Source organism: Phasianus colchicus, chromosome 1 (genome assembly GCF_987193195.1).
Source record: "Phasianus colchicus chromosome 1, bPhaCol1.hap1.1, whole genome shotgun sequence".
NCBI lineage: Eukaryota > Metazoa > Chordata > Aves > Galliformes > Phasianidae > Phasianus > Phasianus colchicus.
In genome coordinates this window covers 20,973,741-20,989,634 of record NC_143436.1, presented here as the reverse complement: position 1 = coordinate 20,989,634, position 15,894 = coordinate 20,973,741, and the positions used below count along the sequence as shown (strand labels likewise).

Here is a 15,894-nt window from a genome sequence, read left to right as displayed (position 1 = left end):
AAAAGATCTAACAGCAACGTTGGGCCTTTAGGTGCAGTCTTACAACAAGAAAAGAAAGGAAAAAAGAAGTACAGAAGTGGCTGTGTGTTGACCCCTGGCCTCCAGCTAAGCATCCATATAGTTGCTCTCTCACCCCACTGCCACCACAGAACAGTTTGGGTTGGAAGGAGCCCTAAAGACCATGCAGTGCCACCCATGCTGTGGGCAGGGCACCTCTCACTAGATCAGGCTGCCCAAAGGCCCTCCAGCCTGGCCTCCAGCACCTCCAGGGATGGGGCACACCACACGCAGGACAGCAGCAGAAAGGGAAAAAGCAGAAATGAGGGCCCAGGAAGAAGGAAATGCTGCAGCAGCAGCCACTCCTCACATCCCACTAGTAGGGCAGAGCCCAGCCACTGTGAGCTATGGCTCCCTGGGAGGAACCCCCACCTCCTATGGCTGAGCAGGGTGATACAAGGCACAGAGGAGCCCTCTGGGCACTTTGGAGCAGCTGCTCCTCCCCCTCTCTCCCCCACCCAACAACTCAGCTTGTGGCTGTGGGACAGGGTGAAGAGAAGAGAAGGCCTTGAGACTGCAAAAACAGAGCAAGGAGCAGCCCACACACGGGGCTTATTGGGGCAGCTGAGCTGCAGAGCCAAAGCTGCACCACAGGGCTGCCAGGATGAGAGTTAGCCTGGTATCTGTGTCTGCCTCCTATTGACTCCTGACAGAGATATTTTATAATGCTTCTTCCCTTTTGACTCCAAGGCCTACTTCTTTGAGCAGGGCTTAAAAATCAAATCCCATATCTGCTGACACTAGGCAGTTGAGTTTCTCCCTTTCCCCCTTTTCCTTCTTAAATCTTTGGGATTAAAGAGACATCAGTGTAGGCCTTACAGACAAGTAACTAAGAGGTAAAGATCCCTACCTGCCCCGCACACACTGCTGGCATTGCTGGCAAGGCAGGAGGCTGCAGCTGTCACCATTTACTCCTCAGAAAACACTGCAAAAATATCAAGTGAGATTGCTGTGATCCCATCTGGCCACCTGACACTGACCCAGCACTACTGCTTCTGCACAGAAAATGCTGCTGAATGGCAGCGTTATCAGGGAAGACCTCCCAGGAAACAACAGGCACAGACCAGGATATTAAAATTACATTTTGGATTTATTTTTTTTAATAAAAGAATTAAAGACAGCAGCATTTGTCTGAAGAGAAACAAACAAAACCATTCCAAAGAGAACAGTGAGAGTCAAACATCAAGCAATCCTAGTTCTACAAGCTCAGGAAGCTGTGATGGTGAAATCTCAGTCACGAGACATCAGGACCCCACATTGCAGTGGGGCTCCTGGTCCTCTGGGTGCCATCTGCTTTCAGGCAATGGCCGGTCAGGTTGTATAGGCAGAGGATCAAAGTGCAACCAAAGGGTTTCCAAAGAACACTGTTGGTGTTGAAGAGTCACAAATTCATTCTGAGCCTTAAAGTCTTTTTATATCTGATTAGAAATAATTATTTTCAGGCTTAAGTATAGCACATACGAGCTCTAAAAAAACAAGCAGCAATTTATGATTCGTAATATTAAGACTCTCAAATGTTACGAGCTGTATTTCTTTCTCTCTAAAGACCCGACCTAAAAGATTAAGGTTAGCCTAGCTCAGAACTTAGTTGAATTGTCCTTAACAAGCCACCACTTTCACAATGCTTTGGGAACAGAACAAAGTGACTACTGATGAGCTGAAACTCATTTGCCTTTTGGAATGAAGGTGCTAGAAGAGCACAAGATTCTATTTGGCTTTGTCACTTTTATTCCAATACAGAGCATCAATATTATTGCATGCACTGAGAAACCAAGCAGTTCAATGCCAACAGCTCAACCCTGGCAGAAACATGGAGAGTGTACTCACAGTTGTGAGCACAGGGTATTTATTACAGACTCAGCTTTAGGTGGCACACCAAAGCAGCCACACGATGAATGTTCTCTAGTTGTAATTTTGAGCTTTCCAGTCCTCTTGCACTTGGTTCTCACTTAAGAACGCATTTAGTGGGAAACGTACCCCACATTTTCATTCTTCACTTTTACATTTGGCATCCCTTTTTAAGAATAAATTTGCTATTTCAAAGTATCTCCCTCTCTCTCTGCGTGAGTTTGGTGTTGCAACGGTGAATTCATGTGCTTCTTCATATGGAAATTAATTCAGTATTTAATTCAACGTCTCCTGTGTCCAAATACAGTGCTATAATACCATTCTCTTTCTCCATGCATTAATAAGATCTACTCAGACCCCAAAATAAAGTAATGTCAGAATGCCATTAAAAATACATAATCCCTGAGGTATGGTTTAAAATCATTACTACAGACCACTTTGTTAAGTCAACAGCTTAAGCAGAGCTCCACCACAACAGTGCTCCTTTCTGCCTCCCAAAATATAAATTAAGAAATAAAACGAGCACACAGTTATGATCACTATGAGCAATTTTTTTTTTCCCTTCCTATTAATTCCTCCTGGCATAAGAGATCACAGGTTCTGCAAATTTGCCATGAGTATGCCTGACATGTCTTTCAACTGCCAGCACACTTCCCTTGCCGTCCCTCCCCTGGCACAGTCCTTACCCAACACTGCCTTGCAGAAAGTTTCCATGAGATGGTTTCAGAAGTCCCCAAGTTCAATGAAGGATGATGTCTGATGACAGCCACTTCAGCAGTCAAACTCCTACAGAAATGGATTGCTTCTAGGAGACAACCAGCTGCACCAGCAAGTATTACAGAATCACAGACTTGCAGGGGCTGGAAGCCATCATTCACTCCAGCCCTGACATTATTGCTGCCTTCTTAAAGGTACATCCTCTTCCAAATGCACCATTCTGCCCCAGATTGGACAAACACTTCTTCACATTTATCCTTTTCAGTAAGGACTCTGAGATGTCACAGAAGGTGCCATGTCTGTCAGATTCTCACTTGCCTGACATTTCTTAGTGTCAGCTTTTCTAAGTAAGTCAAAGGCAAGGCAGAATTCATGTCTGCATTCAAAACACCACCTATTTGCTGTGGCAGCAAGAACAAACTGATTACTAGTAGAGCTGGACAAGCAGCTGCCCAGCTTTCTCCCTGTTTCTCCATAGCTCATGATTTGAGGAAGACCTAAAAGAGCTCATTTCAACCTGAGCTAATGCCTGTCCTGTACAGAGGCAAAGAGTTATTTCCTAGACTGCCCTTAAACTCAGTGGAAGACAGTGGCTTCTTTGGAAAAGAGAAACCTTTGCACTATGTCAGACTTGCACAAGGATATGAGAACCAGAGCCCTTGAGAAGTAAGTTCAGAAAACTCAGTCAAACCTTCTTATATTTTTGCTGACATGGCAATAGAAGAAACAGATTTTCCTCTAAAATCTCAAATGAAACCCACTGAAATACTATCAATACATTTTCAAGCAAGTCAGCTCCCATCCTCCTCTAGAATCTTTTACACAATGCTCAAATAATACACTCCTTAAATAGTACATTCTTCTCTTTACAGTGTAAAAATTCTCAAAAGCCACAGAAGCAAAGCAAGATGCACAAGACCACAGTGGGAATGGAAGCATCTCCTGAACACTGTGAACAGGCATCCCAGCTGCGTGCTGCACTCAAGAAAAACTGTGAAAAGAGTACACAAATCAACAGAAGGAACCTGTGTTTGAGTACTGGGGTCATCTGTACAGTTCATGCTCATTTAGACAACTGAATTTGCCTGAGTGAATTTACAACTGACTTACAAACTGCACTCATGGCTTTTGTAGATATTTGCATATGTGTATACTGTATGTAAACACTGTGAATTCTGAAATGACTTCACCAGCAAGGTTTTCACGTGCAAATATACAGTCTCCCTTAATTCTGCTCCTTATGTATTATATATAACAAAACACAAAAAAGAACAAAACCCACGTGTTTCCCCTTCAAACCCCCGCCTACAGACTCTCTGAAAATAAAGATTAAATATCAACCTAAAGGTTCACAATAAATGAACTGATTAACTGAATCATGGCTTAAAACAAGCATCACTGAATCTATTCCTCCATTAAAGAGGACTAGAAATTCCTGCATAGAAAAAGCAGCAAATAGATGTTAGAAGTACTATAAGTTAAGACATCAGACAAAAACAGATCAGACTCCTGACTTGATACTTTTGTCTTCACATAACAACTCCATTTGGATGTTCAAAAGTCAGTGTGTCTCAACAGAAAATACTGCAATGTGGTATGAATAAAGGAAAGGCTTTTGGTCTCAAAACACACAAAGAAACAATTTGTACAGACTGCCCAGCATTATCAGCTTGTTCCAAGGATCCAAGACTGCTCTAAATTAAGCACAGCTGAAGACTGTTGTAGATGCATCCAAATGTAGGGTTGTTTCAATAACTTAATAGCACTTTGATGATTGCCTTGCTCAATTCTTCACTGCTGAAGGAGGATCACAGTCTTCAGTTTACAGCAAAAAATGAAACAAGGCAGTTACGAAGATCATGTAACACAGAGCTCTGAAGCCCAGAGTGGAGGTTTACTGCAATATGGTAGCCTGCTTCTGGTTGCTTGAGCGCAAGCAGCTGCTGCAGAGGTTGTTTCCTCCTCTATCTCCGCGCAATCTTCTGTTTCTTGGAATGGATTTTCCAGGAGTTTCAATACATTTCTCACCTACAGAAAAAATACAGTATGGTTACAGTTTAGAAAGACAAAATGATGTAGAAAAGAACCTCAAACTAAGTGATGATTGTGTATGCTGCTTTTGATACGCAAACTCCAGGCAAGCCAAATAGGAAATAGATGAAAAATATCTACAGAAATGAGCCCAAAACTGTAAAGTAATTTGTATCTGCATGGAACTCAAGCTCAGATAACTTAAAATGTAGGTCTTGTATACAAATCCTTTTGACGTATTTTTCAGAATACATTACTTGACCCTTATTCTGAATGTAACAATCTGCATGCTGAGCTCCACAGATGAAAGCCAGGAGTTTTTAATTATATCATATAGCACAGCAAGGACCAGGTGGAAGTTATTCCCCAACTTCAAAATAATGAAGTGTCTTAAGATCACGTAAAGTTCAGACTCAGATTTTCAGTTCCTCTCTTTGTTCAGCACTCATTAAAACCACAGCTCACTCAAAAACAGGACAAGTATTACAAACAGAAAATTCCCAATCCCTTTACTGACAAAGCAGCCAGAATGAAGCTCATCTAGAATCGTGTTAAAGAGCAGCAGCACTACACATCCATGCAAACCTATACAGCTGTTCAGCAGCAGTCTTACCTCTGAGAAATCCCCATTTTCAGCTGCTTCTATGGCATTCTGGGCAATATAATTTCTCAAGATGTATTTTGGATTGTTGGAATTCATAACCTTCACACGTTCAGTATTCCAGGCATCAACATCACTGATGTTTTCTACTTCTTTGTGTAAACGGACTCTGAAATTAAGCATGCAGAAACAACGAGTTTGCTTCCAGATGTAAAAGTCGATATGATTCTTTGTCTGAAGATCTATAGCTGGTTGCCTGTCATGCACTGCTCTGTGAAAACCTTCACATTCAGAACTTAGCTTTTAAATATTTCTGTGCTTGTTTATTGGTGGAATTGTTTCACATTCTGATGAAAGGGATGCAATACAGCTGCAGCTGTTTGATCTGTCAGCAGGAATGCATGCTAAAACTCTCAGACCACTGTTAAACAAGAGCCCAGCCAGCCAGGTGAGGAAAGAAGTCCTGACCTAAGCCACACAGCAGAAACAACTAACGTTCCACTGGACATTTTTTGTACTGACAGCCTCCAATTAACAGTGAACTCTTTCTTACACACTGGTTAACACTCTCAGTTGCTTGCACCCTCACCTCTGTCCCTCAGTCTGCTTACTTTGAAACCCTCTTTTTTCATGAGACACGCACATCATTCTCAAAGTGCAGAGCAAACATACTGCTATAGACCAGTGTATACCTTACCTGTATTTCTCCAGCCATTCTGTCCAGTGTCTTTTATTTTTGCTGAGTAAGTCAGCTTCTGTTAACTGCTGCAGTTTAGAGAATTGTTCAATGCGTTCTAATTCTTTATTTATATTAGCTTTTGTTCCAATGAGTGCAAACAGCTGAGGATTAGACTGAGCCAACATCAGCATCATTGACAGTTGTCTGGGAACAGTGGGAAAAAATACTCATTAGACATTAAAGTTGCAAGGCCTGTTTCTGCAAGCTCTGCAAGCAAGAAGTAGATGTGAAAACATTCACAATAAACTATGACTCCACTGCAGAAATTAAATACCAGTGTTTATAATTCACAAAACAAACAAACATATATGTTTTATATATATATATATATATATATTTGTTTTGTGAACATATATACACATACATATATAATATAAATACGTGTAAATATTTATATACATACATATATATAATATAAAAATACATAAAACATACATAAAACTTCACTTATTTTTACTAAAGAAGGGGGAGAGGAACAGTGTGTTTAATCTGCATTCCTGTGATACACAAAGTGTAGACAGTAGAGTTTCAGAACTACCATTTGGATTTAGATGCAAAGCTCTCATCAAAACACCCTCCTTTGAGAGGAGTATGGGATAAGGAACTTCATCCTACCTCAGTAAGAGAACAGAAGAGAATCTATGCATTTTTAAAATGCATTTTCAAACATTAATACTGTACCAACATTAAAAACAAGTATTCAACACCTACTCTTCTCAGCAGTACTAAAAGCAAATTCTAAGGTTGATTAGGACTGTATCTTTTTGCATTAGACTGTGTTAGCTGGTGATATGGAAGAACTTCGTTGTATTTTGGCTATGATGGTAGCCTTTTTTTTTCCTGGATTCATAACTGAACAAGTAAACTAAAGAGCCAAGAGTCCAAGTTGCAGAATATTAGAACACTCCACTTATTTTTCTATGCATTCACAATGCATTCACAAACAAAAACCATCGCTCCCCAGCATCAGACAACTAATTATATCAAAATTGTGTTTTCCTAATTTCAGTAGGCAGAGATAAGCTACGTGCTTTCATTTACTTCAGTTATACTAATTATTACCACAGCACTTGGAATTCCATCAGTTCTGCACTCAGTTTAATGTACTACTGTGCCCCCACTCCAAAGCTTTACTCCGTATCACGGTGATTTATAGTGACCTTCCACATTCCTCTTTAAGCCTAAATGTAATACAAACACAGGTGCCTTCAATTTTAAAGTAGCTGAAGCCTGGAACTTAATTAAAGAAGCAGTGTCTACCAACTTATTTACTTCTCATTTTAGTTGCTTAAGTTTTAGTGATGGTACATAAGTAACATTTCCAAGATGATAAATGATCACTTCCAGCAATCTTGGCATAACATCAAACTTAGGTGAGCAAGCTTATACCAACCAGTTCTTCTGCCCAAGTCCCTGCTCACTGAGCTGATAACTGTGATATCAACACACAGAGAAAGCTGAACAATTTCATAGGTTACATTCATGGAATGTTTGTGAAAGAGGAAGAGGAAAAGCCCTACCCAAAATACACCCACTTGTAATTTTTCCCATCCCATCTGTGAGATGCTAGGATTTAAAAAAAAAAAAAAAAAAAGGACAAACTCATGGATCAAACAACTTCCCTGTTTTGCACTGCTCCAAAAAAAGTGGAAAACTGCTCCACTTTTATAAATCACTTTCATAAATCAGCAGGTGAACAAAAATTACCATTTTATCACATTCAGAGCAGTTGAGCTACAGAACAAGAATGGCACCAAACAGGTTGCAGAGTCTGAATCGTGCATTTCAGCTATACTCAGCTCAGAGTATTGGTGGCTAGAAGTGATTAGCCAACAGTATACAGGACAGAAAACTGACAAGACACAGGGAGCTGTTGTTTAAATCTATTACATCCATAAAATATTACTGCATTACTTCACTATCTGGAATTCTGCCATTGGCTCAGTAGCAGGGAAAGTGAGGAAGAAGAAAGGATAAAAACAAAAATCCTGAGAAGTGTAGCCCAAGAGCCACCCTCTGCAAGTCCCTGCTGAGCATTTAACAGTCACAAACCACGCAAGAATTTCCACTGCTGTAGATTGTGATGCATCTGCTTAACGGTGAGATTTCCAATTGTGATATTACTAGCTTTGTAATACATAGCAGTCTGAATTTATTATAGCAAAGATGAAACTAAAAGCACTGGCCAAAGCATTTAAGGAAACAACAGCGTTACCTTGGATCCATCTGAGGTTTGAAAGCAACTCTCAGTTCTTCCACTGAAGCACACTGACTCATAAGCTTTTCTAAGAAATCTTCCAGTCTTGAAGGATCAGTATCTACTGAGAATGAACTCAGCAAGTAGAAAATATTTGTGAAGTCTCCACCTGAAAAAATGAATTTTATGGGTAATGGAACTGAGAAATCGGTAGGAAAACAGGTCCCACAGTCCCCTCCTAACCCTCCTGCCCTCAAAGCAGTGTGGCACTGTCTCAGCAAGAGTGCAGTGCAACACAGGGGTGCCATGTAAAAAAGTAGCAACTGCCACACAGTTCACACAAATTCAGTTCTCCCTCAGTCTTCTGTTCTCTCAGATGACAATGTAGTTGTGCAAGGCTGCTTTCTTGTAAGGTGAGGATGAAAATGATGGCTTGGTGTAACTGTAAGGTACTCATGGTCTACCTGCATTCTTCACCAACCTGTGAGATGCATGGTTTCCAGTAGTTCAGACACCAGCTTACTATCTTCTTCTAATTCCAACTGAATTAGGCCTAGTTTCTTCCTCATCTTCTGCAAATAATGTTTTTCAAATTCTGCATCGTATTCTTCTTCCAGGATGAGCTCACTTATTTCCAAGGGCAGCTCTGGGACTAAGGCTTCAGCAAGCTTCCCTAGATTCCACTTGCAAATCTCTGGCTGTTTATTGTAAGCATAGCGCCCTGTGTTATCGGAGCCATTGCAGATGTGCTCAGGGTCATATCTACAGGAGAAGAAATAGCATTCTGTTTGTTATCTGGACACCAATACCTTGTGAAGCTCTGTAGGAGTCTAAAACACAACTGGAAGGGAACAATTCTCCTTGTTTTGATTCCCTTCCAAAAGCTGTCTGGTCAGGTGTTTTCCTGCCCTCCCAGTCACTGAGGAGCTCCACAAGCTACAAGAGCAGTATAACATTTAGAGAAGTTATGAATATAGTTTTATATAAAAGTTGAACACAGGAATTACATGACAACCAAGCCTAACTTAACCTACTTTGCTACAAAGAAGGTTTGTAAGTCTACCTGACAGCCAAGATATTAAAGCAATAGTGAACAACATCAGGACTGCTTCACACGGATAATACATAAGCACATTTTGAATAACGTCCATAAGCCCCACTGACCTGTCCATAAATCCAAAAGGGCCGTAGTCAATAGTTAATCCAACTATGCTCATGTTATCTGTATTCAGCACACCATGGCAAAAGCCAACACACTGCCACTCAGCAACCAATCTTGCCGTCCGTTTTGTTATCTAAAAGAGAAAACAATTTTGTTTCTCAACACAGTGTTTGACAATTCATACAATTCCAAGCATTTGTTAGGCTGAATGGATTTTTCTACTGCTCTGATGGGAGCAGGCTGTGGCAGCACACCATATATATAAGCATCTTGCAGACACCTGGCCTCTTTCCTCCTTTTATTAACTGCTCAGTTCCTAAACTTCCCATTTGTTTGTTTTCCCTTTCTTATTTCCACGCTCAAAAAATGAGTTGTACAGCTTCCAAACATGCTAAAGACAGAACACTGAAATACAGTAAACCATCTGACATCAAGTTTAAATGCTTTTCTTGTCCATTCTTTTTCTCACTGCTTATTTTAAAGAACCATTAGCCACAGGCAGGAGAAAAAAGCCAAAATCTGAGGAATAAAAGGAAGAAACAAAGATAAAGTCAGCCTTCTTGTTTACTTGGTATACAGGAGTGATTTACAAAAAGATAAGTGGATTAGACAAACATGATTCCTTGCTAACAAGTTTCAGCACTGATGAGCACTTACCTCAATCTGCCAGGAGCAGAAAAAACCCAAGAGTTCACCTTTTAGATAAAACATATCCCAAGAAAAGCACCTTTATTTAAATCTCGTGCTTCTCTGAATGCATGTTTCACCAGAGTTTATCAGATGTTTTACTGAGTGCTACCATTGTGGAACCCTCAACTGTCATCACTGCATGCACCCCGTTTGGCAGAGATAACAGTGTGTGATTTTACAATAGGTCCAGTTATTTAATTTAGCCTATCTGTCAAATACAACTACAAAATCTAAAATTCAGGAAGCTAATCTGGCTTTTAAATAAATCTCTGTATTTCTAAATGCTTCACTGAATTGACATAAATTAATTGATGTAACCATTAGCAAAGCTTTTGAATCAAACTGTTTTCACAGTTAAAATCATTTATCTTCCCAAATAGCTAGCAATGTGCTGAAATTTAAAGTGACTGCTCTCTCCAGGATGTGGTGTACTTTATGAAGGTTTAAAAAATGATCTCATTAACAGAGGTAATGTTAGTTTCTTGTATTTGTCTTCATATTCTCTTTCACTTTTCTTTGTTAAAGATGTGTAGTCAGTCAGATGAGGAAGAAAAACAAGAGAATGTTTACCCTGGGATAATCTGTCAGGTAGAAAAAGCTGTAAATGAAAGTTGGAACAAAAGCTTTTGGTTCACCTTGAGACCCCAGGCTTCTACTCTTTCCAATATCCTCCTTGCCAGTACTCTACACACTGTTCCTGAATTCTGTTTCACAGGGCAGTTGGAAGCAAGTGTTCCAAGTCGCTACATGTGCGCAAAACTGATAGCAAGAAAGAAAGGGAGACACACCCTGCAAGACGGTTCTGTGCCAGGAAGATGGGAAAAAATAAGGAAAGAAGAACAAAACTTCCAGCAGTTAAGCAATTCACAACCGCTGGATGTTTTTGTGTGAATGTATGATGCTCTGCCAAAAAATAAATCCAGCCAACAAGAACACCTGAAAGCAACTAAAGCTTGGATGCAGCTCAGAGATGGGTATCTTGATTAGAAACAGACAGCTTTCTTTTTACTTCAACCTTCAAGTCTTTTTAACCAGATTTTTCTACTGCTAGCCGTACTAGAAAACAAGTGTGGTAGATGCTCTATTAAAAAACATGTTCATGGAAGTTTAAAGAACAACTACAATCTTTAAAATAATTTAAGCAAATGCAGATAATTGTGTTTATTTTCTCATCAGTACTGTGAAATGCAATCACGTGTACCTTTTTCCTCCCTTTCCTCCACAGGGCAACAAGATAAAAGTACATCAGAGCAGAGCTGAGAATATTTCCCTCCTATTCAAAAAGACAGAAGTGTTTGGTAAATGAAGCAGGAGACTGGGGTGCTGTACAGATGGAGATGGCTACAGTAAACTTCCACCAAGGAGACTAAACATGGAAGTACAGTGATAGCACAGATTTGCAGCAAGGACAGACCTGGACTGGAGAAGCACAACAAAAATAAGACAGACACAGGGCAGTAAGGAAAGCATAGCAGAACGGGGGGAAGAAATCAGTACTAACTGTGTCAGGAAAAGAAGTTAAAGGCAGAAAGAGGCAGGAATGGCTCGTGGAGACTGAAATGGGAAGGGATCTAAGGGGAAAAACAGTCTTTGTTCACACACGCCTCTGCAAAGATCCTCAAGTTCCATAGCTTTTCTGCCACAAGAAAGTGAAGGTGCTACTGACTACAGAGCAGTACAAACCTACAACTGGTGGCGAACTGCAGTCACTGCCAGCTCCATTAATTCACGTGTGAAAGGTCTGTTAGTGAAGTTAACCTCTTCAGCACCCAACGGTGAACTGAACTACCACTTGCTTTTCAAAAATGAATTATTGCAAGTATGCACAAACTCAGAACTTACAACAGTTAGAGAACATCAGATGTTAAGCCTGCCTGTTGTCTTCTTACTGCTCTGTGACTAACATGCACCATGTTGCAGTCACTTCACCACCAACAGATCATTTCAGGAGATGTCAAAGCATCACAGCTGTTGTCACATAAAAACATTGGACTGCTGTAACTACCCAGTAAGCAGAATTACAAGTATCAGCATCGAGGTTGAACATCAGGTGATTCAAATCAGAATCTTTATTACAGTTCTCTGGTAATTTCAAGCTGGTTTCTGAAGGGTAGCATATTATGTATGAAACTCCAAATCACAAACAGAATCATCTTATTCCCCTACCTCAAATTCTTTCTTGCTTGCTGAGATAAAGGAATACAATGGAAGTTCAGTGTCAAGAATTACAGTATCAACAGTGAGGAAAAGGATAATTGGGAAGATGAAATTTAGATACCAATTAACTAAGCTGCATTTTACTTCAGAGAGATACACAGCAATGCTACGTTTACTGCTGTTGTAATTAAACTTTTATAACCCTGCTGCAGTAATTGTTGATGTTTGAACTTATGTAACTAAAAATGGTTCAAAACTGCCTCTGAGAAATCATCCAGCCCCTTCTTCAGGCCACTACAGAATCACCTACCACTACACCACTATGATACATTTATCTTGATCTTATCATTCCCCAAGCTGGAGGTTTTGTTACCTCTTTGGGAAAACTGTCTCATTGCTTGGCTGCCTTTAAACACTTCAATTCTAAAGTTAAAGTGATTTGTAGTCAACATTCCCGTTTATAGTATATATTAAGAGACAGGCAGCAACTTAGCTGTTTTCAATGTTTTAGAAAATGAAAATCTTGCAAATGCTGCCTCAGTACCATTTACCCACTGCCTGACAGTCAGGGCCAGAATCCACCCTTGCACTCTAGAATCTCTTCAGTAAAGTAAAAGAACAGTTTTGGAAAGCTCGCTGAGAGACAAGAAATCATGCGTTGCTAACGTAAATGATGAACTGCTTTCATTAGTTCAATCAGTATCAGCACTGCTTTTTATCACTAGTATGGTTAGGTTGTGGTTGGACTTGCTGATCTTTAAGGTCTTTTCCAACCTGAGCAATTCTATGATTCCATGAATAAGCAGCTCTATTGAGAGCATTTTCTCCAAAGAAAAGAGCAGCTGAAGCAATGAGATATTAAGTGACTGGTACAAATTTATGACGAGAAACTGATCTTCCTTACCTCCTTGAAGAAAGTGGCATTCCTCTGAATGCTGTTGTCTGCATGAGCCTCCTGGATTTCTGGGTAGAAAGTGCCGATCACATAATCCAGCATCTGTATTCGAATATCATTCCGGTTAACGCTGGGACCTTTGCGTCCTGTGTATTCATCAGGAGGTTTGAAAATTTCAAATGAACCAAATCTGTTCGAAAATAACAAAAGCATGGCTTAGTATTACTTTTTACTACTATCTGATCACATTAACTTCCTCCAGCGTTACATGTAGTAGAAGGATTTGTTGGTGCAATATCATATTTTAACACCAATCCTTCAACTGACTGTGAGCAAAAAATCCATGCTGAAGCTGCTGAAACTCAGTGACTCAACAGAAGGAAGCACATCCATGCACACAAGATGGATCAATATTTAAAATACTGGACTTGACATCACATATAAGATATATTTTTCCATATGCACATGAGCATATACATATATTCTTTATGTCTCACATTTTCTTAACATGCATTTTCTTCTAAGGCAACATCATCTTCCCCAAACTCCTGTTTTGCACTGGAGCAGGAACTGTGTGTGCTTTTCAGACAAGGAAAGTACCACCCTCAGGATTTTAGAGGGCACCCCCAAACCTCAAGAGTATCATTACAACAACATTGGAGCTAGGTGTAGAGCTATAATATGCCAATTCTACCAACAAAAAGAAATAAACAAAACGACATGCAAGCATAAAAATGAAAAACTTATTTTGATATCTGCAGAACTGTCTACCACAGTGGTACTCTGAGTTAGTGTCTATCTGCCCATGGGCAAGATGCTGCCTCACCTCACCCTGTGGCCTAACACAGCAGCTTCCCACAGCCTGGCAAATGAATTTCAAGATTCCAGAACAAGAACCAAGCAAATGCTGCTGTTATCAAAATACATTTAAAATGGTGTTTTTGTGTTCAGTTTTAAATGAATAACAGTAAAAAAAGAGAGAAGTGGGCTTCTTCCTACCTTATAAATGTAGGCGCTATCCTCAGAACAACTGTACACCTTTCTTTTTTTGGATTTCCATCATAAAATATGTCACGAACAACTTCCGAGTCAGATGTCACACAGGTTCCAGCCCTCGTTGTTGGAATTCCAAGGTGGAACATGGCCTCGCTGCACAGGAACTCCCGTATGCTTGACCTCAGGACCTTCCGACCATCGGCTTGCCTGCAGCAGAGACACAGGCAGGTCGTAAGCCTTCCGGCTGCACGGGAAGGGAGCGCAGCCTCCTCTTTAGCAGAGGGAAACAAGGACTGAGAAACGAAGCTCTCTGCTCAAAATCACAGGGCAACACAGGGGCAGATCTGAGCTGACCAGACCTCTGGGCTTCTGGTGGGGTTCAGGTGGGTGGGCACAACGCTTGTGCAATGAAGCTCACATGCAATAGAAGACAAATCTAAAGGCGACGCAGTCCAACCCTCTGCCATGGGCAGGCTGCCACCCACCAACTCAGGCTTCTCAGGGCCCCCTCCAGCCTGGTCTGAGACGCCTCCAGGGATGGGGCACCCACAGCTTCTGTGGGCAGCTCTCCCAGTGCCTCAGCGCTCTCTGAGTGAAGAATTTCTGCCTAACATTTAACTTAAATTTCTTCTCGTTCGGTTAAAAGCCATTTCCTCTTACCCTGACTGTGTAAAAAGTTGCTGCCCTTTCTGCTTATAAAAGCTCTCTTTGAGCCACAGTGATTTCTTTTTAACTCCAATAAGCTTTGAAAATTAATACTTTTGTAATATTTAACCACTGCAGTACAAAGACTGCACAGTTCTCCAGCTGCATACAGAGGGTTTGTAACTGTCCATGGTACAGGCAGACCACCACCGTAACCAAAATAACAAGTAACACACGCAGTACGTCTTTTTGGTGGTTCATTCCGTACGAGAAAAACGGCTGTTAGGCGTCCTAAGAGCACTACCCTGACGGCCTCCCCCAGGTCTCAGCTGTACGCGCTGAAGCGCTGCGAAGTTCAGGCAGAGCGGAATCTGAACTCCCAGCAAACGTGAGAGCGAAATCATGCAGGCGCTCGGGCAGCACGCGCTCCGAGACCTTCCCACAGCCCAGGCTGGAGCCGGGGCAGCGCCAGCAGCGCTGGGAACGGCGCGGCCAGGCCAGCAGCGCGCGGTGCGCAGCGCTCCCCCCGCCCGGCCCCGCCGCCCCGTACCGGGAGAAAGGTGTGATCCCGGCGCCCTTCAGCTGCAGCTCCCACCGGGCGCCGCGCGGGCCGCGCACCTCGCCCAGGTAGATGGCGGCGCCGTCGCCCAGCTGCCCCGCGAAGCTGCCAAACTGGTGCCCGCAGTAGCAGTGCGCCGCGGGCTCCGAGCCGGGCAGCAGCCGGTTCCCGCTGAAGTACAGGGCGGCCTCCGCCTCCCGCTCGGCCTCGGGGCCGCCGGCCTCCAGCCCCAGCAGCGCCAGCGCCGGCGGCGACGCGGCCACGAGCCGCGGGTTGCGCAGCGGGGTGGGCCGCACCCGGGCGAAGCAGGCGCCGGGCACGGCCCGCGGAGCGCCGTCCTCGGAAGGGTCGACGGGCAGCGAGCGCAGCGCCAGGTTGTCGAAGCGCAGCGCGCTCAGCCAGCCCCCCCCGCCCGCCCCCTCGGGGCTACTCGGCCGCGACGGAGGACCCGCGGGGCGCTGCATGGCGGCGCGGAAGACGAGCGGCGACGGCACCGAGCGGCGGCGCAACGCCGCGGCCATCCGCCCGCCCCCGGGGAGGCCCCGCCCGCCGCGCAGCGCCGCACAGCCGCGGGGAACGGAGCCCTGCGGGCGGCCGGGG

The 15,894-nt window shown here is 42.7% G+C and overlaps 1 protein-coding gene across 1 annotated transcript; it reads right to left on the bottom strand.

Annotated features, from left to right (window-relative positions):
* Window positions 1-1,128: 1,128 nt before the first annotated feature.
* SELENOO (selenoprotein O) lies at window positions 1,129-15,822 on the bottom strand. Its single transcript, XM_031614909.2, has 9 exons — window positions 15,286-15,822; window positions 14,094-14,297; window positions 13,104-13,284; window positions 9,355-9,485; window positions 8,672-8,952; window positions 8,209-8,359; window positions 5,952-6,137; window positions 5,267-5,423; window positions 1,129-4,650 (listed from the first exon to the last, which is right to left on the bottom strand). The coding sequence occupies exons 1-9, from the start codon at window positions 15,813-15,815 to the stop codon at window positions 4,471-4,473; spliced, it is 2,001 nt and encodes a 666-aa protein (XP_031470769.2). The 5' UTR covers window positions 15,816-15,822; the 3' UTR covers window positions 1,129-4,470.
* Between the last annotated feature and the right edge of the window lie 72 nt (window positions 15,823-15,894).